Below are 26,165 nucleotides of genomic sequence, written 5' to 3'. Positions count from 1 at the left end.
GATTGGCCAGAGAAACAAGAAATAACACAGTAACAAACCTTTTTCTCTGTTATTCTGTTCTCTCTTCCCTTTCCGCAATCTTCTTCAAATCAGCACAAACTGATTTGCTTTTTGTACTGCTTTGTTCTGTCATGCAAAGGCCCTTTTGTTTTTTTTTATATAGGCCTATTCAAGTTGCCTTTAATAAAGTTTCTTCTATGGGCATTTATAGATGTCAAGGTAGGTATGTAATAATAAAAATGTGCATGTAAGTTGCTAACTACATGTATAATAAAAATTTGATTTATGTGCCCATTGATGTTTTGTGTATCTGACAAACCATACTGAACTAACTAAACCTCTGGGAAGTTTTATCCATTTCTATATATTTGTATGATTTCTGCTGCCCTTCTGTCCTGCACTCTCAGAGCTTTCATTTGTATCCACAAATATGTTACCATAATGCCATCTTCTTTCTTTACTGCGGCTTTAACTTCCGAATAAAGTAACACATTTATATCCCATATATTTCTAAAATATCAGTTTTCATGTTTTCTCTAAATTGCACATGTAAGACAATATTACAGCTGGGATGAAAACAAGCCGCAAGGAAAACAGGTAGAGATTTCGGCATCATTTAAAATTGCAAATAGTGAAAGATACAATATTTTTAAATAAACTGCAATATCTATAGTTATGTCAGATCAATTGCAAGTACTAGAAAATAAAGGAAAGAGAATAACCGAATGGAAACAAAATTCTAACCACTGCGATATAGTTCAAATTTGATCATGTGTAAAATCAATAAGAATGAATTCTGTTTACAACAGGCTATCAGACACTTTAAGTAGAGGCGGTGGATGTACCGCAAATCTCCCAGTTTGTTTTAACAACTTGCAGCAGACCTGTCATAGAGAAAATAGGATTTACACATTTTATCCCTTGAACCTGGTTCTGGGAAATTGAAGTGAAATGGGTCACAGAGAGACTTTCTAGAGGAAAGGATGTTCCTTATTAGTCATTTCTGTTTTGAAGAATTGCATAAAATAATTGTACTGTGAAATCTATGAGTCAAGGCTGATAACGTGCAGTGTTAAATTTGTACATGTACAGGCTTGCTGAATGCAAGAAGAAAACTAGATTTAAAGCAACCTTATTTCTATATAAAAACCATATCCATAAAAGTCATACACCAGTCATACACCTCCAGTTGTCTATTTAACAAAAGGCAAATTGACTGCTAGAACCTTCATAATCTGCCTTTTTGTCACACATTTGGAGTGTGGGTAAATGTGGATAACATTTATTATTAAAAAAAAAAAAACATATACAGTATATGGATACTAGAAATCAAGTGTTATTCCTTGATAAATATTTTTAATATACACATGCCAACATGGTAAAATCAAATTTCTGCTTCTTGCTGCTGACCTCCTTTCTGTTGACCATACCATCTGATGGTATGGAAGCTTCAGTCCCTGGCCAACAGAGATCCTCTTGTTCTGCTATAAACAACAGCCAAATTATGGCTGTCAAGGGAATTTAGCAGGGTGCTGAACAGTTTCCTAAAACAAATCACAGCACCCTGTGATAATACTTTTCTCGAAGGCCCTTGCTTGTGGGATAGGTAATAAAGGAGTTCATAGGTCCCTTGATAGGTGAAGGTCAATATAAAGGAGTTGACATTTCTAGGCAGAAAACATTTGCATGCAGACTGTCCCAGGTAACTTTCACATCCATAACCAAAAAAAGGATATCCAAACAGCCAGGGACTAGCCAGTGACACTAAGGTAGAAATGATGATGTGTCCTCCAGAAATGAAATAGGACAGGATCTCGAATAACTGAAGTTTATGTTTCACACTCTGAAAATCTCACAACCTTCAGAGTTCAGCAATTACAAAAAGGAAGCCTTCACAACTGTACACGACTAAAGGCAAAGATGGAATTCATCTATAAAGCTATAAAGATTTACTTACGGCTCTCAATTGCTAGAACAGTGATGTTATGAACAGCATTGGTCTCTCTGTCCAAAGGTTTTGCTATCGTAATAATCCCACTGTTGGCATCAATGTTGAAATATCTTTCTAAATCTGTATTTCGATCAATGGAATATCTGTAAAGGAAGATGTAATATTGAGACAGAAGCATGCTCTCATAATATACAGGAGAATAAACATCTCAGTAACCAAATATTTTGTAACAGCCGTGCTTACTTTACAAGTGGCTACCTAGAGTATTTCTTTCTTGGCAATCGTTCACTCATAAGAATGATGATTGATGGGTATAAAGTAAGCTTCATCGTCCCTCAAATACCTGGTCACAGAAGAGAACCGCTGAAGCAGTGAATTGCTTTTATGATTACAAGTCAGAAGTTTTAGGTTCTGAACTCCCAGATATTAGATCTCAAATGATAAACATTGTCTACTCTGATGAGCTGAAGTTCAGGCTGATGTCTGAGATATGCAGAGATCTGTAAATTTTTTATATCTGCCACGATTCATGTCAATGATGCAAGGTGTCCTAGTGAAATTATTGAAACTGAGGTGCTTTAAAGGCAAAGGGAATTTATAGTAGTTTTTATAATTGTTTTTTATGGATGGTTCAAAACATTTGAAGTATATTTTTAGGGCAGATGAATATGAAATATTGCCTACTAATATTGTGTGCCACCTGTGTCTGCAGGTGGAACTCTAATCTGCTTTTCCTTAATCTAATGCAAGGGCTACTAGGCCTTTTTAGGTGTTCAAAAGGCACACCAGGCCGGACTCTCTCTCTCGAGTCCCGCAGTGATGGCTCCTGCCCCCACCAGGAACGCCCTTGAAGGGAAATGCATACGGAGGAGAGGGAATGTCCCCTTACCCAATTGGTGGAAGTGTTAACGCCGGCCGGGGTAAATAGGGAAGGGAGGCATAACAAGGAGGCTCAAGAGCCGCAGGTTGCCCGACCCCTGCTAGACGGAATTAGGCCGGATCGACCAGAGGGGAATTAGGCAGGAACGGACTACTGGCTAGGCCGTATCTGGCCTAAAGGCTGGAGTTTGCCTACCCCTGATCTAATGGATCCTTCTCAGCCAATAAATTTAGAAAGTTTAAAAGAAATTACAGAACAGGCTTTTGCTCCAGGAAACATATGATTGCCTCAAGGAATCAGGTTTATCCTCTGTTGGAGTAAATTGAATTAATAAGGGTTTTTTTGCCTTCCCATAAATACATATATAGTTCTACCTAGAATATGCAAGTGTTTACTATGTATATTTCCCTATGTTTAAACGTGGAATGGTCTTGTGTCTTTTTTCAACCAGATTATAACTATTTAAGTAAAGAACAGCAGAGATTTATTCTTTATCAGACATCTCAGCCCAAAGTTTCAGTAGGACAGGATCAAACCAAGCAGCACATGCATTTGTATCTATTTAGCTCACCCACAGTGCTCTTGTGCTCCTTTTTTATGTATTTATTGTAAATAGACAATATACCATATATAAATAGACCCTAATCATTACGGCTTTGCTTTAAAAAACATCTGCTTGAAAATCATCGAATATCAAATGTTACTACCTGGCACTTCGCAGAATCTCTGTATTTTAAAAATCTGTTAGTACAGAGCCTTGAGTTTAACACAAGTACTAATAAACTGAAACTTACAGCTGTAAAATAACTATAAAGGTTCATTAAATTTGAAAATAAGATATACATTATATTTTCTTTATTCTGCAAGTTTCTAGCTTTTTAATTTTACACATATGGATTTTTTTTACTACTATGCAACATAATGTCACATTATGCTACAGTGTGTTTGCTCATGCATGTTAGTTACATTTCAGGCGCACAAACTGCTGCATATGAACATATGTGATTATAAATACAATCCACACCATCCACAGGGAAGAAAAAAAAAAGCAAACAGCTGGAGAGCTACCTCAAATGGATATTTTGCATCTTCAATTTCCCTACTAATTGCTTTGTTCATTATACTGTCAAGTTTTGTGCTGTGTCACATAGTTAAAACAAAAGATAATATATGGCGATTTCACACTGTGTGGAAGGTTTACACAGTTGCTGCCTTTCTCAATTTCACATGTCAATGTGTCTTCCATTTTGTATGAAGATGCAAGCGTTCCACAATGAGAAATAATTTAATTTTCTCCATGAGCACATGATCAATGAGGCAAAAATTAAAGTTTTTAATGTGAAACTTGGGTTGTGACCTAAATGTAAAAGCATGAGCAATGACTACAATTAAACTGACTGCAAAAGACTGATTTTTACATTTCTGTTTTTATCACTTCTTTAATAGACTGAATGCCATATCTTACAATAATTTATTAGGTACAATGCCACATCTTTCCGTAATTAAATCACAATATAGGAAATAGTTTACTCAAAGTCAGCATAAGAAATGAAAAGGACGCATTAAGGAAAAGTGATTTCGGATTGGTTGCTACAGGTTAGAGACTTTACAGTAAAAGTCATGTTTTCAGTTAGTGCTGGGGGTTTAATTTGCATTTTGTTTAATTACTAAAGATCATAAAGGTTACTGAAGAATTGTAATAATGCGTCAATACCTACTGCCGCCATCTTTACAGCTGTACGACTTAAAGAATACTAATAAATAAAACTCAGTAGTAAACCATGGGTGGTAAAGATAAAATTACAGCATTAAACTAATGCCTAATCTAAATGTATGATTCAACAAATGAAAAAAGACACACGTTTCATCAGGGTCATATAAATCACATTAATGGACTTTCAATAAACACAGCAAGGAGTAATTTAGTTAGTGTTAAGTGCAGTAACTCACAGAAATTTAATTTAAAAAAGTTCACTGTATTTAAAGTGTATGTATGAAAAAAATATTTAAACCAGTGGGTGCTCACAGTTAATAAAATTTATAAAATGGACAATATCTAAGCATTACTCGAACAAAATGAAAAATTTAGCAAAAATAAAAAAATATATTGTTACTGGACCACCTATTTACATCAGAACATCCCCTCTGTTAATCCTAACTAAATAGTTACCCTTTTGGTGGTCTGGCCTTGAGCTGTATTCTGCCTCACTACCTGCTAGAACTCATTCTACCCTCCATACCAGTGCTTCCCAACCAGTGTTCCGTGGAATGTTGGGGTTCCTCCTGAGGGTGCTAGAGGTTCCTTGAGCAATGAGCAGTTTGACATTTTAACAGATACCAATGATCTTTTTTGTCTATCTCTTCCAATGGCCAGCAAGTGTAAGAGACATTCTTCTTACTGACCACCACATTATTGTACTGGGAGCTGTGGATATACTTATTATAGCAGGGGTTCCCTAATACCTGAAATTTATCTCAAGGGGTCCCCCATGTTAAAAAGGTCACTGCAAACACACTCACGTTCTTTCTTCCTCTCACATTTGTAAGTCACATTGTAAGTCTCTCACATTGTTACTTTGCCTATTCCTTTTAGCTTGCAATTTGTAAGGATCTTCTCTGCAATAAACCAAATATAAACCATTGGCAATGGCATTGTTCACAACATAACCTGTAAGGGATTTACCATAGTTTACATAAAGGTTACTTAGACAGTTTCGTGGCGGAAACTTGACATGTGTGACCTGAGCAAAACTGTTGACTTTATAATGTTTGTAGGTGTACCTGTTTTATTTTCTACTTATTTTTAACTGGCCTTCTGTGGTTCAGAAAATAAAGAATAAATTAACATGTTCATATTCATTTGCAATAAATGCAGAGTTCTCTATGTGTATATCTTGTATAAATCTACAGGTTAAACAATAATATATAATAATCTTCTAGTAGTACAGTGTGCTACTATGGTCCTGTTTCACCTGACAACACAATGCCTTTTCTGCAGTAAAATCCCAACCAATATTGTCAGCCCTGCCTGAGGGAATGCACAACTTATCTCCACACCTTCAAATTCATTGACTTCTTTTTCAGCTCCTAGCAACTGTCTCTGTACAATTTTTTCAAGTCTAATGTGATGTCACAAAAGTGCAAGGTAAAAAAAATGCTCAGACATAATCCAGATGTCAAGAAGGTTGGTGGTAAGTATCTTGGCATTACACTAGATGGCCTTAACAGATTAAAGATAGTCCCTGAGTTAAGGATATCCAGCATATTCATATCCATGACTCCCAGATATGAAGGGGCTTCCCTGCTTGCTCATGTGCAGGACAGAGGCTTGATTGGGGGGGGGGGGGGGTTGCATGACTTTCAGAAGAAATCTTTTGCTAAACACAGCTGAGTTTGTGGGTGATCCTAAGAGCTGAGCTGATCTGTAGCATCTTGTAACTCTTTAATGACCAAGACAAACTCTGCAGCTGTTTCTTTTTTCATATCAAAGCACAGCTTGCTCCAGAAGTTAATAAATATCTGAGCGCCATAAATTTTTTTTTAGCACACAATATAGTAACTGACACCATGCTGTCTAATAATATGTTGAGACAAAAATCTGTCCTAATTGCATTTATTCAAATAATATACCTAATACGACTTACATACAAATTCAATTTAAGAACAAACTTACAGTCCCTATCTCGTATGTAACCCATGGACTACCTGTATTAATTCTTTGTCACAATTTGCATCATGAGTTTTCCTTAATTTGGTTTGCATGTTTGCTCATAGAACTCTAAATTGTACAAAGGTGTTATGTATACCTATATATAGTCTATGCATACCACTCTGTATTACGCATAATTAGGTAACTTTTATTTTGGAATGCTTTTTAAAGTTTTTTATTATTACTATTTTGTAGTGTTTTTTTTTATTTTTTTTAAACTGCATTATATTACAAACTAAAAGTTTGTTTTAGTAGTTATACAGCAAACAAAATAAGAGTAATACCTCACAGGGCTGTTTGTTGAATCTGGGTCATGTGCCATCACAGTTCCAATGCTGCTTCCTATCTTTGCTGATTCAGATTCCACCATTGTATAAAAGGCTTGAGAAAATACAGGAGGTTCATCCACATCTTCCACAGTAATTTTCACTGTTGTTGTATCCTTGAAAGGACCAACGCTAATAAATCGATTGTCCACATGTTTGTTCGCTGCTTCTATCTTCAGTGTATAGCTGGTTTTTGTTTCGTAATCCAGTACCTGAGAAAAAAAAGAAATATTTTCCATAAATATACCAAAATATTGTGCTTTAGATTTACCACTTTTTTATATAATAAGTTTAAGTTTGATGTGCAAGATGCAATAGGTGAGTAGTTGAAGTAGATGAAAACCTAATTGCTAAAATCTTAAAAAAGCTTTCAAGTTACTTTCTAAAGCTATTTTAATAGATTTAAATCTTCATCTTTGATTTAAATTGTTCCTGGTTTTTCAATTATGATGATCCTTGTACAGGCACCACTGGCTCTCACCATCAGGAACCATATCCTGAGAAAATACACAAAAAACAAACACAAAAATAAACTGTTTATGATGCACAACGCTATACAAACATCATTCACCTAAAATAATTTAACACTTCTGTATTTTGAAAATGATTGGGATTGGTATGGCTAAAAGTTTCAAACAACTATAATTTGGTGAAAATAGCTACTTCTAACACATTTGAAAAATGGAAAAATCTAAAAAACCGAGGTTCAAGTATGTTTAACTGTGGTATTAAATATGAATGCCATTATAAAATATTTTGCTGAATTGGAATGCATTATGCAAAAAAATAGACGAGGCTGTTTAATTAAACATTTCACATTACCTGAAGGGACAATGTACTGGTATATGAATATATACATGTAGCACGTTTCTCTGGGATATAGAAAAAAATGATCCAAAACTAGAATGCCATATTGTCTTTTGTCTTTGAATAGAGACAAGTAGAATTAAAGTACTTGTTTCATCTTGAGTGCAATCGTGTGAAAAACAACAATAAAGTAAACTATTTGTATAAACTATCTCTTTGTTATAGTTGAAACTATCTTTGCAACTTAAGCTGAGGGACCGCTAAGAAGAAAAGGTGGGGACTGCAGTTTGCTAAGGAGTTATTGGGATCCAAAATACCTTGGATTTCTGTTGTGCCTGGCCATAGCACTTCGCAGTGAGCCACCTACAGCTTTATCCCTTAGTCAGTTGTCATTAATACCTAATTTCTTGAAGACGTCTGAACTCCTTGCTTCTTCTATCGAAATTCCTATTTAAACCATGTCTGTGTTTTAACTGTTTGCCTGACTTTACTGCTGCTCATGCACATACCCTTGGCTGCCAAATACTTTGAATTATACCCCACTGATTCCTTCATCTATCAGCTTTGCCTAAATCTTTGATTAGGAATGTACCATGTTACTGCTACTTGTTTATTAAACTATTTTGTTTATCATTAGGACCTTATTTGCTCATTCATCTACTGGACTCCTGATCCCAGATCATTACAGGAATTTTCACCACGCTTAGTGAATGTGGTGAAAATTTACATTACAGAGAATACTTAATCAAACACATAATTTTGCTTGGACATAACTGCATTGGTAAATTCATACTATATCCTTTCAATAACTTATCCTTATTGTTTGCTATTATTTTCACTAAGCTGATAACTTTCACATCAACATAAATTGGATAAAAATATTTTTTTTTTTAGTTATCTTGAAACTTTAAAAAGAACAAACATTTTATATTGGCTTTACTGTACTGTGCATTATATCAAAGAAGATTACTGCCGCACAACAGATATTTTTTTTAGTGTTGTGCTAGGGTTATTATGGCCTTAGAACAACACATGGGAATCGGTGAAGTTGTAACAATTTTTGTAGAATGAGCTTTGAAGTATTTGACATATTTTAACTATTATCTTTAATCTCCATTTGGATAGTGCCGGTCTTTGCTACCAATATATAAACATCCATGATTTATGACATTTTGTATTAGGTTGGATAGTTTAGAGCAGGTAATCTTGCTAATAATTAATGTTGTTTTGGTTTGTTTTCTTCTTCTGACTACTAGACAAACTTTTTCAGCTATTTATTGCTGTGGCAGTGGGGAGGAGTTAGTGGTTAGCCAAAAATAAATGTATGAAAGTAATTCTTTGTACTGTTGTCACCCCAACTTGACAACTTTAGTGGCAGTAGGGAGGTTGTAGTGGAGCTGCATCAAAATGTTGCAATGATTTCCCATGAAGTTATACTCTTGAATAGAGGCTAATGCCTAGGTATGGGGTAATTAGTTTAGTTCCAGTGGCATATATAGTCTGTACAAAAAGGTTGCTGCTCTTCGGAACAGATTGGGACATGGTCAATAGGAGTATTAAAATATATTTTCAGGTAATACACAGATGCAAGAAAAGTTAAATCTTACTTTTCAATATTGTGTGACTATATAATCTGGCACTAGGTTTGCTTTAAAAGTAAGGTGTATTCAAGATAAAGAAAACGATTTTTGTATTTTCACTGCACTTTGCTTTTTATCTTACTAAATCAAGGTTATAGTGTAAGGATCATCTGTTCTCAGTGCACATATTTCAGCATTTTTTTTAACATTCTGACATTTAAGGGCATACTTTTTAAAGATTTAGCATGATGGCATCATTACTGAAGGTTATCCATTAACCATAATTTCTTTATTGTCCATGACCGAAGGCTTAAAACTGACATTTCCCCAAATAAATTTAATAATGCTCTTAATAATGCTTTTAATAATGCTCCTGGAATCTTCTTTTCTTATCACAAGAACAGATTGCTCAGTTAGCGAAATCCAAATAAACTCTATCCTTATGGATGGATTGGTTTGGCTCCTGTTTCACAATATGTCACATATCACCTTATCTTTCCACTTATAATACAGACAGCTCATGATTCTCAATCCATTTTTGTCCCTGTGAAGTTGTCATACCAAAAACAACTTCAGTGACTGAAAGTCTGCACAGTTCAACTGTAAATATGTAAAGATGTATCTCAGCAATCCAATTCACCTTTATGTGTAACAGTCATTTTTCACATCACGCAGCACCCTTGATGATGCCTGTCAGGTAACTTGTCAATAGACTTATGACTAACTTACATAGCTAAATAATGTGTAACATATATATAAATATATTTCAAGTGACTATAAGGCATTTTTAGTACACTAATTTAAAAAATGGTAAAACATATGATTTTTTTAACTACAAATGTACAAAATTTGAAAAAAATCCCATTATTGTTTCTTTAATGTATTATATTTTATTTTTATAATATACATGTATGTAACAATTACAAGTATGCAATATGTAGCACTACAGATGCCACTGCAGCATGAAGGTGGCATTGTTCAACTAAGGGTTGAAGGCTTTTATTTATATAATCTCCAGCCTTCACACTTGCACATTATTGCACACTCTTATCCCAAAATGTTCTCCTGCAGAGATGCAAAGCTTATGCTCCCTTCTTATATTCAACTGCCAACGCTACGTTCTTTTGCAGGTATTTTAGGGGGTTTAAAGTCTTTCTGCCTTAGCAACAAACTATGAAAGTCCCTGGATCCGGCATGCAAATGCAAAGCTGCCAGTGTACAATCAGGAAAATTTAACAGCAAGATGGGGAAGGAATTACATGGCATAAAGAACATTTCATTGTCTATTTATAAAACAGGGAATTAAATATTATCCAGTATTTATGTAGTGCCGACATATCACACAGCGCTTTACAAATCCATAGTCATGTCACTAACTGTCTCCCAAAGGAGCTCACAGTCTAATGTCCCTACTATAGTCATATGTCATTAACCCAGTCTAAGGTCAATTTGGGGAGAAGCCATTAGATCTAACTGCATGTTTTTGGAATGTGGGAAGAAATCAGAGGACCCAGATGAAACCCACACAAACATGGGGAGAACCCACAGACCTAATGCAATTCCATTTCCTCAAACATTCACTGGTGGGAATCAATTAGTACAAATATTACAATTTTATAAACCAAGCCCTTGGAGTCTCCTTTGCAATAAAAACCTACATGTTTTTTTCCTACATACAGAAATATTTCCTAAAGTTTTTATAGTTACACAACATTTGTGTTAATAAAGACCAAAGAAGTCCACCAAAAAATGTATTGCTATAAAATAGTATAAACATCAGAATGTCAGTAAAAGTATCACGTTGGGCAGAAAATACATTTTCCGAAAAACTTTCAATGCAATCTATTTCCTTTATACACCATTTGTCTTGGCACACACTGAGAAACTACACTTAAATTACCTGGGCAGATTATTACCAATAAGCTATATTAATGGTATAAATTATGTATGAACATAAGGCTTACCTACGTGCATAAAGGTAATTGTAGAGTACACATTGGAGAACATCAGTATGATTTACAGCCTAATCATTTTGTCACTCAAATCGAGAAGTAGTAACAAACATACTAAATAAACGACCTGGCCTTGTATGCTTTATGAAGTGAAAAATCTGCCTGGCTGCAATAATATAAAGTTTTCTAGTCAGTTGCACTTCTTCTGTAAGTAAAGTTAAATGAAGGTACACATTTTATGGTGTTATTCCATTTAATGGTGAATAACAATATATCTAAATTGATTGCTTTCACAGCAATTTTCTTCCACGTTGCCAATTAAATATTATATATTCCCAAAATAATGGGCACTGAGATTTTTATTTTAGATTTGATCAGTCTAGCATCCCTGAATATAAATTAAGGCTAAAAACTAGAGCACTTTGTTTGGGAGAGTACATTTTACAAACAGCTACTGTGATAATAATTGATTAAATTGTAAAACTAATTAGAAGTGATGTTCAGAGGGTAAAGTATTCCAAGTTATCTTTCTGCTTTATCTGCCATGGAAATGTCTACTTTCTAAAATAAAGCAACAAACCTACAGTATATGTATGTAAAATATTACCACTAGTATGAAGAGTTCTTTTACAATAAATGTGTGCATGTTTATGTGTATGCCATGTAGCGGGGGGCCAAATATGTGGGGGCAATTAACAACTTAAAAATAGTTTGAAAACCCTATTTTGTAGAGTTACTACTGGGCACTAAAATAATTAACATATATAAATACTTATGGGGGGGAGAACCTGAGGATCCCTTCCAATCCCGCTGTATTGTGTTACAATGACACATTCTGCTTAAATATTTCATATGTATCAAATTGTTTCTGATGAAGCAGACAATTATAATTTGTATAGCAGTTGATTTTTTTAGATTATTGTTTTGTGTTTAGTTGGGTTTTTGTTGAATAAAAAGTGTGTTGTATTTTAAATATAAGGTTGTGGTAGCCTGATGCCTTAAAAATCCCATTTATAATACATCTTTACTATCCAATTTATAGTAAAATGGACTAATGAAAAACACATTCATTGGGCCTGAATCATTAAAGCTCTCCAAGGCTGGAGAAAATACACTTTCTTCAGTGAAGCTGGGTGATTCAGCAAACCTGGAATGGATCTGATCCAGAATTCAAAACATTTGCTTGCAAATTGCAAATTACTTTGAAGAAATGTATTCCAGGTTTGTTGAATCACCCAGCTTCACTGATGAAAGTGTAACCCAGCCTTGGAGAGCTTTAATAAATCAGGCCAATTATTTGATTAAAAAAAAGTAAAATGGACATGTTTAGGATCTATAGGCAATATAATAAGCTATAAATTAAATACAATATCTTACTTATTTACATAATTTTATTCAAGTTATAGAAGATTTTTGCATGTTACACACACCATGAGTTTTCATTTTACAAGGGCAATGATCAAAGAACAACTTAAAATTTGGGGCGATTGGAAAGGCCGTAGATTTGATTGGATACAAACTTGCGTATCCAATCCAATACAAAATAATATAAAATTAATACAAAGTACATAACTGGTAAATTCAAACGCTCATTTTATATTGGATTGAATACAAACTCCCGTATCCAATCCAATACAAAAAAAATAAAAAAAAAAATAAAAGTAAATACATTTTTTATATTCATACTATCTACTAGAACCCTTGTTCGGACATATTTCTGTAAGTTACAGGTCTACAATTTAAAAAAAAAAAATTCATGAAAAACACTTTTGGTACAGAAATCTAGACCTCAGTGTAACGCTCAGGTGGTTAAGCTACATAGTACACAACACCATAAAGATTCCTCATGTACTTTTCTTGTTTTTCACCCATTTCTAATTTTGGAGAATTTAATAGAAAGATATTTATCTAAATGGAATTTATGAGCTAGTGTGTAGAGTGAGAGAATTACAGAAAACAAAAAATAAAAACATTTTACAACATAGGATAACATTTTCCTTTTTGTCCTATCTACTGTAAACCTCTCATTATTTAATAAACTTGGCTGAAGGACTGGACAGAAAAACGGAATGCAAAATATACTGGAAGGAGTCAAGGAACCCTTTAGATTTCTGAAAATATGAAACAATGTGCCTGATTTCCTAAAGCTGTGCTAGACTGGAGAGGAAACATTTCAGTGAAGCCGGGTGATCCAGCAAATCTGGAATGGATCTGGTCCAAGATTGAAAACATTTGCAAACAAATAGCATATGCCTTTTAGAAAAACCATGGATCACCCAGCTTCACTAATAAAAGTGTATTCTTTCCAGTCTAGGAGAGCTTTAATAGATCAGACACGGTATATTTTTCTTCTTTGGTAGTCTGAGCAGTTGAAAATAATACATTGAATATGAGGTAGTCGATATGCTGTCTTGAAAATGTATTCTAACAATTTTTTAAAACAATCACATGACGCAAGTTTATTATAAAAAGGAATTATAAGGTATGCTGCAGGCAGCATGATATGACTGACTGCAGATTAAAATAGACTTAAAGCCCAAGCAGAGATCCATTGGAGTATCTCCCATCTATCTCTGTTTCAGTGGCAAGGTAAATGTTGGCTTATTACTTTCAACCCCAGTAACAATGTTCATCAGGTCAAATTAAGAAGATAAAGATCCCCAGATAGGTAGAAAAATAAAACAAGCAGAAAAATAACAACATTACAGAAGTCACTTTATCCAAAATAGAAAAAAATAACCTAATATAGACTTAAATTTTACAAAATCCACAAAAAAGGGTGTGTATGCTTATATCAACGTCTTCTCTTTCTAAAAATACTAGTTTTCTATATTATCTATTCATACTTAGTTCCAATTCATTTTGCATCACCGATCTGAGAGAAATATGCAAATCAGGAGCTCTGCTTTATTAACATCATAGTTGCAGCAGGTTAGTGACCAAAAGTATCTAGGCAAAAACCAGCCAGATAAGAGCATTTTTAGAAGGAGTCAGAAATGGCAGCCTACCTATTTTACCCATTACAAATGCACGTTGAATGTACCTGTAAAAGTAAAATCCTCAGGAATTATAAATGGTGAAAGTAAATTCAATAAATATAATTTAAAAGCTTTAGGAATAAGCAATTAATATGTATGTAAAAATGTAAAAAAAAAATTTGGTTGGGCTTTATGTTTTCTTGCATTTTACATGTACTGCACAAAATATTAATGTACCGTATTTTCCGGCGTATTAGATGACTGGGCGTATAAGACGACCCCCAACTTTTCCAGTTAAAATATAGAATTTGGAATATACTCGCCGTAAAAGACTACCCCTCTTCCAACGCACACCAAATAAAAATTAAAAGGCAGGGCACAGACAGCCAGGCGCTTTGTTAAATGCCGGCAGACAGCCAGTGCCAGCCTACACTGCCCCTTTGAGGCGCGCTCCACACTCAACCCGAAGACGCGCAGCCCTCCTAGACGAATGGGCGGGTTCTGGTGGAAAGCCAATCCACGCTCACGTTCTCCTCCTCGAGGTGCAGGAAGATGTGTGCAGCTTGCTTCCCCTTGCTTCATACTCCCCGCACAGAGCGGGGACTCGGCCGTGACACCCCCCACCATACGCGCTGGACATATGAAGCAAGGGGCAGCAAGCTGCAGGTAAGTACCCGGCCTATAAGACGACCCCTGACTTTGGCACAGATTTTTCGGGGTTAAAAAGTCGTCTTATACGCCGGAAAATAGGGTAATAGAATGCCCTCCATAGTAGCTGGTATAAGTAAGAGTACATTTTAATTCTACATTTCCTTCTTTACATGCTAAATAGCAGACCTTTTATTAATGTTATTAATCAGAGAACTTTTGAACTGATGCTGAAGGAAGCACAAACACAGGACCACAAACTACATATATGCTTGCTTGTGCTAACCATGATTTATAAATTTCTCTATACAGTTTAGCCCATGTGACTGATTTTTATTTTAGAATTAATTTGCTCTAGTGCTCCCAAAGACATTGCTACTGGTTGGGGCACTGAAACACAAATATATCTGTTTTCAGCCTTTGGTATATGGTGGTATATGTTGCCGGTCTCTTGTACCAGCAGGGTATATATTGTCAGTCACTAGTATCAGTGGGAATTATCTATTTGTGCTGTTGGTAGGGTGTAAATTGTCATCCTCTGGTATGAGCAGGGTGTATAATGTTAGTAACGGCTATCAGAAGGGTGTGAATTGTAAATCTCTGCTTTCAATGAGGTGTATATATTCAGTCTTTGGCATTGGCAGGCTGTAAATTGTTAGTCACTGGTGCCAGTAGGATACTCTATGTATTGTCAGGCTCTGGTAATAACGTGAATCTTTAGTTTCTAGTATGGGTAAGATTTATTTTGCCACTGTCTGAAATCAGCAGGTGTGTTTTACCAACCTCTAGTACCAGTGAAACATGAACTGTCAGCCTCTGGTAACAGCAGGAGGTGTATTGTTATCCTCTAACTGGAATCACTGATCAATGAAGTACAAAGGGTTCAAAAATATTACAGTGCCTAAGGCTGTACATTGCCCTAACCCATGTACAGACATCAAATAGACATCAGATTGCTGTGGCTGAAAACAATCTTTTATGATAGTGTTTGTGAAAATGTGGAATCGGCTCCCACAGGAAGTAGTTTTAGCAAGTACTATTGATTGCTTTAGGAAAAAGATGGATGCTTTTCTAGAAGCACAGAATATAACTGGGTATTAAGGCTTTAAAGTAAAGATAACAGAGTCCACTGATCCAGGGAACATCCGATTGCCTCATGGAATCAAAAATAATTTTTTTCCCCTGTTGAAGCAAATTGTACCAGGGTTTTTTTTCCTTCCTCTGGATCAACTGTCTATAGGGTATTTATCTGGGATATGTTTAATTTCCTAAGGTTTAAACTTGTAAACTGACTATGTAACTAAGTGTCAGTGGGCTGCTGTCCAATGATAGATTTCTGCCTAAGACAAGTACATCTTGGGCCACAATCATCAAACACGTGTACATAGCTTTAATCCAATCCTGGTGCATCACACAATTGTTTCATAAAACAACACATTTAAGTAATCACATAGTCTTACCTTTTGGATTGAAACAATTCCCTCTTGGGTATCTTTATCCACAGACACTTTGAAGACACCTTGACCATCACCATCAACAATCCTGTATTCCATTTCTGCATTTAGTCCCACATCAGCATCTGCTGCTTTTATTTTAGCTACTGTTGAGCCAACAGGCAATGATTCAGGAACATAATACTGATCAGACTCTAAAGAGAGTAGAAATAATAATTATAAATATTAATAATATTAATAATTTCAAAATAATTATTTTTGGGTTGACCAAGGAAGCGTTAGTATTCCAGCCAAGGCTGCATTGTTACTCATATAGTAAAGGACAGATGTTAATGCTTAAAGTAGTTTACATATGAGGTACTAAATAACTGTGATCACATGTTCAACACCAAACATTTTAATACTTCCTAATTTTCATGGTTTCTTTGCTGCTTGTATTTTCACTTTTTTGGTGATTGTGGTGATATTTATAAAAGGATTTTTCTCAATTTGGGAAGGGTGTCCTCTTTTTTTTTTATCTAAGGAACATTTTTTTTTTTTACTAAATCTAACGCTGTGGCTAACCTTCCTCCTCATCCTTACCATCCCATATTTGTGTCACACCACAGATCGCAGATCTAGGCAGTGTTGTCCATGGGACATAAAACACAATGTTTTTATACATGCAATACTGACAGGGCTCTCTTTTAAATACTTTTTGCTTCCTTTTTTTGTGTTTGCAGTACAGTTTTTTTCTTTTTTTGATTTCTCTTTAGAAAGGGTAATATATTTTTCATAATTTTTTTTGTAGTTCTTGCATGAAAGGCCCACATTTTTAATAACAGGAAGTAGTTTGAGAACTGAAATAGTATTCTTTAAAATCATTTGCTATTAAATGATAATAAAATATAATATAACAATGCTACATTCTTATTAAAAAATTATGACTACAAAACATTACCTTGAACTCACTGATAGACAAAGTGTGGAGCATGAAACACTATATTCTTTGATTTGTCATAACATAGAAACCCAAATTTTTACTGGGAGAGAATGTTTTAATTTTTTTGCTTTATTGTACAACGGTATACAAAAATGAATATTATCAAGAAATCTATTGTACTGCTTCACTGATTGTACTAATCCATTGTGCTTAAAATCCATTTCACTTGTTTTATTAATTGACAATATCTGTAATGTTATGTTATTCCTTTTAATACAAAATTTCAATAAACATATTGAAAAACACAAAAATCTATTGTATGAGCTGTCTTTAAGTACCAAACAGTACTATTATTGAATTATTCTAGTTATTAGGAACTGAATAGCCTTCATAAAACCCTGCACTTCTTCACACTTCTCAGCTTCACATTAACAATAATTTTTATTAGCGTTTCAGTATTCTGTGCCTTCATTGTTAGCACTGCCTATCCTTTTACTTTTAATGCCTGCGAGTGTTTTTTTTTTCTTATATCAAGGGTTAATTCAAAAGCAGAAGCACACTTCACTGTTTTCATCCTAAATTCTTAACCTTCCAGTAACGACCAGGTTTATATACATAGTACCAAACTTCTCATAATAGATTACAATACTGTGGTTATAATGATACAACTGGAAAGTTTTAGGTTTCCATTAGATCCTATTATGACAGTCTCCCACAGCAAATATACTGTGTTTTACCCTGTGATATCTGGAGAATAATATATACTATATAATTACAATGTGAATTAATATTTAATCTCAGACCTTTTAAATAATATACAGAAGAAAACAATATACATAAAAATCTGACATATAAACAGTACAATGTTTATAGATGTTGTTAAAGAAAAAATATTTTTTTCAAGTTCCCTAAAGGCTTCTACGGTTCATTTATTTTCTATTGAAGGACAAAATAGCAATAGCACAGTTGGCGCTAGTTTACATATTTTGTTGTTTTTGTCATCTGTTGTCGATAGCTCAGGTGTGTCTGGTTGGGCAAATGAGGTGCCATGTGGATAAAGGCAAACTGGAGTTCATACAGAGAAAAGAAAAATGACACAAGAAAGCTGGGGTTTCTTATTGACAAATTCAAGTATTTAAAATATAAGGTTGAAATTAATTGGATAATCATTCACATATTATTGATACAATATAAACATTGCAAGTTGGTCATTTCCATTTAAAGGTAGATTAGAAATGAGACCATGCCCCTGATTGATCAAGCAGAATCGGATTATCGCTCGCGCATTCGTATTCGCGATCCGAAATCGTACGCCATCGCGCTATTCAGCAACTGAAAAAGATCGCGGCCGGAGCCGCGCATCTCCGGCAGCTTTACACTGGCGAGCCTGCATTAAAAGTCACTGTTTAGATTGTAAGCTCTTCGGGGCAGGGTCCTCTCCTCCTGTATCACTGTCTGTATTAGTCTGTCATTTGCAATCCCTATTTATTGTACAGCGCTGCATAATATGTTGGCGCTATATAAATCCTGTTTAGTAATAATAATAATAATAATAATCATATGATATATGATATAGACATAGATATATGAAAACATATCAATTTGGGAGCAGTTTTGTCAAATTTAAAGTTCACAAATTTTTCAGAGAACACTGTTGATGTCCATATTGGGAAAAACTTGTATTAAATTTTGGACATTTGTAAGACTAAGGCTATTTACACACATCAGAAGATTCTAGCCTGATACGAATAGTCGGGCTTGTCTCAGGCTAGAATCCCTTAATGAATGACATCTCTCATCTCTGTCATTACAGATCCATGAGCAATCAATGGATGATGAACGATTGCAATAGAAGTGAAGGGATAAGAGCACAAAGAAGTGTTGCTCGCTCTTTCTCCCAGCTCCCCTCTCCATAGGACAGAACTGCACTGTGTGTACAGTGCTCGTTCGCTCATTCGTCACTTCTTTGTCAGTGAAGACAATTACAAAAAATTGTTTCAAGGGATTCAATCTCATTTTAAGTAAATAATTGGTACAGGGTGCTCCCATGACATTAATGTCGAAAAGTTTTTGAGTTTTTTAAAGACAGAGCAGAAGAATCTGTTTGCTACTTGGAAAGAGCTGTCTGAACCCCGTAGGTGGGAGAGGAGTTCGGATTTAATATTCAGTTGTGTGTACACTTCAGCTTGAGCTACTGAACTTCAAACTCCAAAATCAATTCTTGCTTTTTTGTGTGCTTTGTTTATATATATATATATATATATATATATATATATATATATATATCTAAACCCTGGGTTAGAAGCTTAAATATTTATATGCAATATATTATATTTAACTGACTTTTGCATTACTTAGTCCTGGCCATAATAAATATAGGTATGTTATGCAAAATTACTTTTAAAGCAATTTGGACAGGTACATTTCTACATCCTGGAAAAGATCTGTTTGTACCAAGATGACCACTTACTTCTGGGAAATTTTGGTGGATTGTCATTGACATCTGTAAGGGTGACTGTGACTGATGTTGTTCCTGATAGTCCTCCCATTAAACCAACCATATCCTTTGCCTGTATCACAAGAAGATATTGGTCTTTTGCTTCTCTGTCCATGTTAGGTAAAGCTGTTCGAATAACCCCTATTAGGATTAAAAAAGACAGACTAATATGAGGAGAGAGAATATAAACTTCAGCTTCATTTATACTTTTTTCACAGCTTTCTAAAATGAGCTAAAACCCCATAAAAGCAAAAACATTTAGAATTAGGTATACAGTATGTGTTATTAGTTATTATTAGACAAGTCAAAACATGCTAGTTTTAGAAATAGTTAAGATCTGTTTATCATATTACTTTGTTTGATAAAAACTAGAACAAGAAAGACCTACAAGACAAGTTTTTAACGCTTTATTTTTAACCATTTACCATCTTGATGTCAGGTAGTTATCACAGGACACCAACAATATGCTGTGTCTACATTGCCTATTTTTGTTTCTCCACCCAGATATGATAATAACAGCTCCATCTCTTCCAATGTAAGCACCAATGAACTAAATTTCATACTATAATTTTGAAAAAATGAAGGATTCTTGGAGTCTGGAGGCTTTTTATGGGGAAACTGCACCTCTCAGAAACAATTAATAATTGGTTTACCACATTATTGTTATTACCATGATATGAATAACATATTTTATCCATAACATTTTTATTTTATTTACATGCAACACATGGAAAACTAAAAAATAATATTTTATGTGTCTATATTTTACATTTACCAAATCAAACCTTAACCTAATATGGGTGGAGTAATTTTCTTTATAAATTAAAGGTTGGGTGTAGAATACTGACTTCATGGGCCTGATATATGAAAGCTCTCTAAGCTGGAGAGGATACACTTTCATCAGTGAAGCTGGGTTATGCCAAACGTGGAATGGATCTGGGCCAGGATTCAAAACATTTGCTAGCAAATGACTTTAAAGAAATCCATTCAAAGTTTGCTGGATCACCCAGCTTCACTGATGAAAGTGTATCTTCTCCAGCCTTGGGGAGCTTTATTAAATCAGGCCCCATGGGACAAGAAGTAATTATAAAATGTTTGAAAAAGAAGAAAAAAGGCTGACTTTATGTTGTTGTTGTAAGGAACTTACCCGTCCTGCGAGCCCGCGGTGTCCCTGGGGTTCCCAGTCACAGAGGGGGACGCCACAGTAGCAGGCAGCATGGCCGAGGCTGCTGCCCTGCTCGCAGCTTGTCAGTCTCTACAGGCGGAGGGATCCGCCCTGGCCAAAGTACTGTTCAGCCAGGCAGCAGCCCTTGCATCCCTTTGGATGTGGTTCCTGCTCCCAGCACTCCTTTGCAAGTGCAAAGTAGTGCACGTCCTAGGGGTACTGTGGGAAGAGGTGCGCGTGTCACCATGCGTCCCTCTTGTACCCCCCGAGGGCGTGGAACTCGGCTGCCTCGCCCTAGGGCGGGACAGAGTTAGTTTGAATTCCCTGCGGCCAATCAGCCGCAGGGGATTTACCCAGTCTCCTATCAGACAGTGCCAGGTGGCGCAAGGTGATTGGTCATCCTGGCCATTTAAGGAGAGCCTGTCCATTACACCATTGCCCGCTATAGCCTCTGTTAACACAGTGTGCTTGGGTGTGTCTTTGTGTGTTTAAAAGTTTGTCTGCTTATCATTACCTTAGTGACCTGGTCTGAAACTCACCCTGCTTGAACTCTGCCAGCCCTGACCTCGGATTGTTATTGACCATTCTGCCTGCTGCCTGCCCTGACCTCGGATTGTTCTTGACCTGCATTTGCCTTATCCCTCTGTACTTCGCTTTATTGGACTTAACCCTTGCTGTGCTGTATGATTTCAAATAAAGCCTGATTCAAGGATATCTGGAGTTGGCTGTGGTTTGTGTGCCCAGGCGCATTACAGTTGCGTTACAACAGCAAACAATAATAAAAGTTGCACAAAAGCAGGAGGATGAATGTTTTTTTATATAATTGTTTGTTAAATTTTTTATAAAATTGATTGTTTATACCCCACACCTAATAACTGAGGTCAGCTATGTAAAAGAAAGGAGAGTGAACTCTGAAATCCCCATGTTTACACAGTACTGTGTGTTTGCCATAAAAGATTTTAGAAATGTTGTTAGAAAAGTAATTCCCCCTTGCTGCGATAGGCAAGTGCAGAAGACAGAGCAATCCTGGAACAGATACATTCAGAGGAGGTCGTATGGGTCATGGGAAAATTAGACAAATTGGGCAGATATTGATTTGTGTAATTAAACTTGTGCAAGTCTCTGATGACATCAGTGGTTAAATTAACAGGTAACAGTTCGCTTTGCAGAAATATTAAAACCTGCAACGCTTAGTTTCAATTACTTATGCCAATAGAAAAACAGTATGCATAGAATTCGGCATCAAAGCACTGAAGAAGCAGTAGCTAAAATACCGGTGGGTTAGAACATGGAAAATGGAACAGTTGGATTTCTAAATGGGCCTATGACATTTAGAGGGGAGTGTATGAGCACCCAATCAACCAAAATCAATAGATTTTTTTCTTGTTAACCTGACTGGATGACCATTGTACATTTGATTTTTTAAGTGCCATTAAAATCACACCAAACCTACAAAAAGACAGTACTATAACACGGACCTATTATGATATAGAATGGCAATACTAAAAGCCTCTTGACATTAAGCAACACAATGTAATGTCCAGTTGTGAATGTAAAAGCATCACAATGAACTGTGAACACCTTTCTTATTTTTACAAAAGGTGAGTAAGAATTTAACCAGTTAGATTATGGTATTCCTTATTCTAAGAAACAATCAGAATTTAGGAAACAGTTATATGCTATTTATACACAACAAAGTTTAATTTATTATTAGGTGAAAAGATACATTTAACAGACATAAAATAAAAATAAAAACATTTGTATGAAGGTAATGGTCATAATATATTTTGATTTACATTTAAGTAAGATACACTAATAGCTGGGTTTGAAAGCCCAAATGAGCTGTCATCCTATAGGTTTAGGGAGATTTAGGCTTTATATAAAGTTAAAATTATAATATTTTATATAAAGTATTTTCATGTGTTAGTGCTTTACTAACCTATAGAACTGCCGTATATTGGCAACTAGTACCTTTATAGGTGGATAGCCATCAATCCCTCTGCGATCCTAGTCCAGTAGGTCCTGCGTTGTCCCGTCTTTTTCGTTCCAGCATGGACTTGACCCCAGGGTGCTGCCATCTTCGTCCAGGTTCACCTTATATAATATTGCCAACCTCACTGCGCATGCGATTGGCACTTTCTTTATACTTTAGAGGAAAGCCACTTTCATGTGTATCAACTAACATGTGTATCCAAGGAGGCTGCGGGTTTCCCTTCAGTCTTTCCTGTTGCAGTGGTAAAGACGGAAGTGAAACTCCCCTTAAAATAAAAAAAAAAATTGTACACAAAAAATTTTATCTTACTTAATATAAAAGGGTTTATATTTGTTATATAAATTAAAAAATGTAGTGATAGGTCAGCTTTAGGTCTTTTGAATAGAATCAGCCTAAATCATGAAAGAGTTAACCTATAAAAGGTCAATAGTTTCACTAGCCATAAAAGCATTACCATGAAAAAGTTCATAGTTCTGCATTTTAAACTTTATATTTAAATGAGAAAGAGACTCTGGAAAAGGATATCACAGTCATCTCTTCTGTATCAGATAGTTATCTCACAGTTTTTTTTTAAATAAAGTCCCTGAGGCTCAACTGAATTAATATAACTGAGGATAAGATGAACTTCATGATATTCGAAGCCATGCTGCGGCACAACGTGAGCCAAGTCATACCTGCATAATCATCACCTGCTTTAAGAATACTAACTAGTAGGAGTCCATAAAATTTCAGGTGTTATACTGCAATTTCTTTACAATGTGTTTTAATTTAAAGATTAAATCTAGTGCAGAAAGGATAACTTTTTAAAGTTTAAATGATTGTTCATATGCATTCTTTTATATAGGGGTGTGTTTTTTATAATGGTAAAAATTATTATTAATAATAAAAACTAGTTTTTTTATAGTGCCAACACAGCACTTTACAAAGTCCATTGTCAAGTCACTAACTGTCCCTCAAAAAGGCTCACAATCTAAAGTCCCTACCATGTCTTTAATACACTCTAAGGCAGTGGTCACCAACCTTTTCTGTCCAAGGGACCACTAAAATTACCGGCTCCTGACCGCACATGCGCGGGGAGCTGGGTGTCATTCAAAGGGGGAGAAACCTCCCCCATAGTGATGTCATGAATACATAACCCCGCCCACTCTCCCATTGCAGATCTAAACCTGCGATGGGAGAGTGGGCAGGTAGTGTCCAGGGACACAGCCCACCTACTTCTGAGCCAGGGATTTGTATGGGGGACATGGTCTGTGGCTCTGGCTGGTGCGTCCCTCTTCTGACCCCGCTCGGGGGTGCACCGACCAGAGCCGCGGACCCCCAAAATTGTCTCGTGGACCACTGGTTGCTCTAAGGTAAAATTTTTGGTAGACGTCAACTAATCTAACTGCATGTTATTTAATTTTTTTTTTTTATAAAACTTCAAAAAAATAATTATATAATATATATTGGAAAAATAAAGCAATTTACTTTTTATTTTTACTTTATATTGCAGGCACTGTTATACTCAAGAACTTCTCTTGTACTGTGAGGATCAACGCCTAATTTTCTTTATCAGACAGCAGTCACTACTGTTTGGTTCTGTTATTGTTTCACAAGAAACATGGCTGCATAGTGCTTAAAGAGGTCCTGTCACATAAGAATTGAGGAAAGCACATACCTGTAAATAAGTAACAGAAAATCTAACTGTCCTACTGCCTATGCTGATTAACTAAAAATGGTCCCCAAAGTCAGCTGGAAAACCAACCCATCTAAAAGAGTTGATTTTGGTGCTTTTCGGGGTCCATAGTCATATCACTTACTGTCCCTACATTTGTCACAGCCTAATGTGTATAACACAACCAAGGGCCATTTTTTTTAAGGAAAGCCGATTAACCTACTAGTGTGCTTTTGCGATTTGGGCAGACATTCATGCAAAGACACTAAGAACTTACAAACTTCAATCTGATAGTGCCTTGGCTGAAATTTGAACCCGAGACCTTAGTTCTGCAAGACATACCTCAACCATGATTAAGCTTTTTTATTTTCCTTGAACATGACTGGGTATTCAATATGCGGGTATCAGGTATGAAAGTGAAATTATTTCAATTCTCTAGTAAACCAAAGATAGATTTAATACATAGCACTAATAAAATACAAATACCATTCTTCAAATTCTGGTAATTCTGATAAAAGACAAACTTTATATACGATGCACAGGAAACAACTATAGAAAAAAGTCCAACTCAAAATTCAAAACATGTTTTGAGTATGTGATTGATAATAATTTACAATTAACACGGAACAAGCATTTGCTGCAGTAATTATTTTATGTTATAGTCACTGCATAAAATATTCACTCTGAAATTACCAACACGCTCACCTGTCTTTGGCTCCACAGAAAAGTACGGTTGACCTTGAAGAATGCTATAGACAACTCGAGCACTATTTCCATAAGTGGGATCATCTGCATCTGTTGCTGTTACTTGCAGTACTGATGTTCCTTAATAAAATGGTATTGTCTTTCAGTAAAGAAGATTTCAACCTACAGCAGTACATCGTAAAACATTTATAATATTGTAATTCTAGAAGCATTACCATGTCAGAGATGTATATAAAATAATTAATGTAGGTACTAAGAATAAAATTAAATAACACAATATATAATTAATACTAATGTCATGCAAAATTTTAATTAAATGTGGAAATTAAGGTGTTATCATGAAAGCAAAAATATGATTAGTTTCCATCTAGGTGTGCTTTCCCCATACAGACCATTGTCAATCAACACAGTATAAAAATGTAGCTGCACTTATTCTGGAACACTCCGATCTGCTCAACCTTTGTCAGCTAAAAATAGCTTCAGAACCAAATGCATGAAAACTGTATCATGCTCCATCGAATAACTTATGAAAACTCGATTCTAACTAGGCCCAGCTCAGACTCTGATTGGGAGGACAGCTAAAATGTATTTTGCAATTTGCCAATGTTATTTATTAGATATGTGCATAGCCACTATAGGCACCTGCCTACCCTCCACCAAATACATTCTTCTCTACAAACCCAGACTGCCAGTTACTCACCTATATCTATTAATACAATAGACAACCATTTTCAACTCCCTAATACTGATATACACTACTCAACATCTATCCTTGAACCTAAAGATACATACCTGCAGCCCCAAGACACAAAGGGTTAACAATGAAAAAAGGTATCCAGTACCTATTATCAGCTGTAAATTGACAGAACCAAATATGTGTGCAAATAGATATATATATTATTTTTTTCAGGGCTAAATAAAACATAAAAATAAATTCAAACACA

The 26,165-nt window shown here is 35.4% G+C and overlaps 1 protein-coding gene across 2 annotated transcripts in view; it reads right to left on the bottom strand.

Moving 5' to 3' along the window:
* LOC140330909 (cadherin-7) overlaps nt 1–26,165 on the bottom strand; it is a 118,770-nt gene that overhangs the window by 17,110 nt on the left and 75,495 nt on the right. For both annotated transcript variants that reach the window (XM_072411494.1, XM_072411495.1), the window contains exons 4-8: nt 25,222–25,341; nt 19,678–19,845; nt 16,292–16,479; nt 6,825–7,078; nt 1,958–2,094 (exon numbers count right to left, since the gene is read on the bottom strand). In XM_072411494.1, the coding sequence (XP_072267595.1) occupies nt 1,958–2,094; nt 6,825–7,078; nt 16,292–16,479; nt 19,678–19,845; nt 25,222–25,341 (867 nt within the window). The remainder of the gene's footprint in view (nt 1–1,957; nt 2,095–6,824; nt 7,079–16,291; nt 16,480–19,677; nt 19,846–25,221; nt 25,342–26,165) is intronic.

Source organism: Pyxicephalus adspersus, chromosome 5, assembly GCF_032062135.1.
Source record: "Pyxicephalus adspersus chromosome 5, UCB_Pads_2.0, whole genome shotgun sequence".
In the NCBI taxonomy this organism is placed as follows: domain Eukaryota; kingdom Metazoa; phylum Chordata; class Amphibia; order Anura; family Pyxicephalidae; genus Pyxicephalus; species Pyxicephalus adspersus.
The sequence above is the reverse complement of the archived record's forward strand: the minus strand, read 5'-3'. Positions and strand labels throughout refer to the sequence as shown.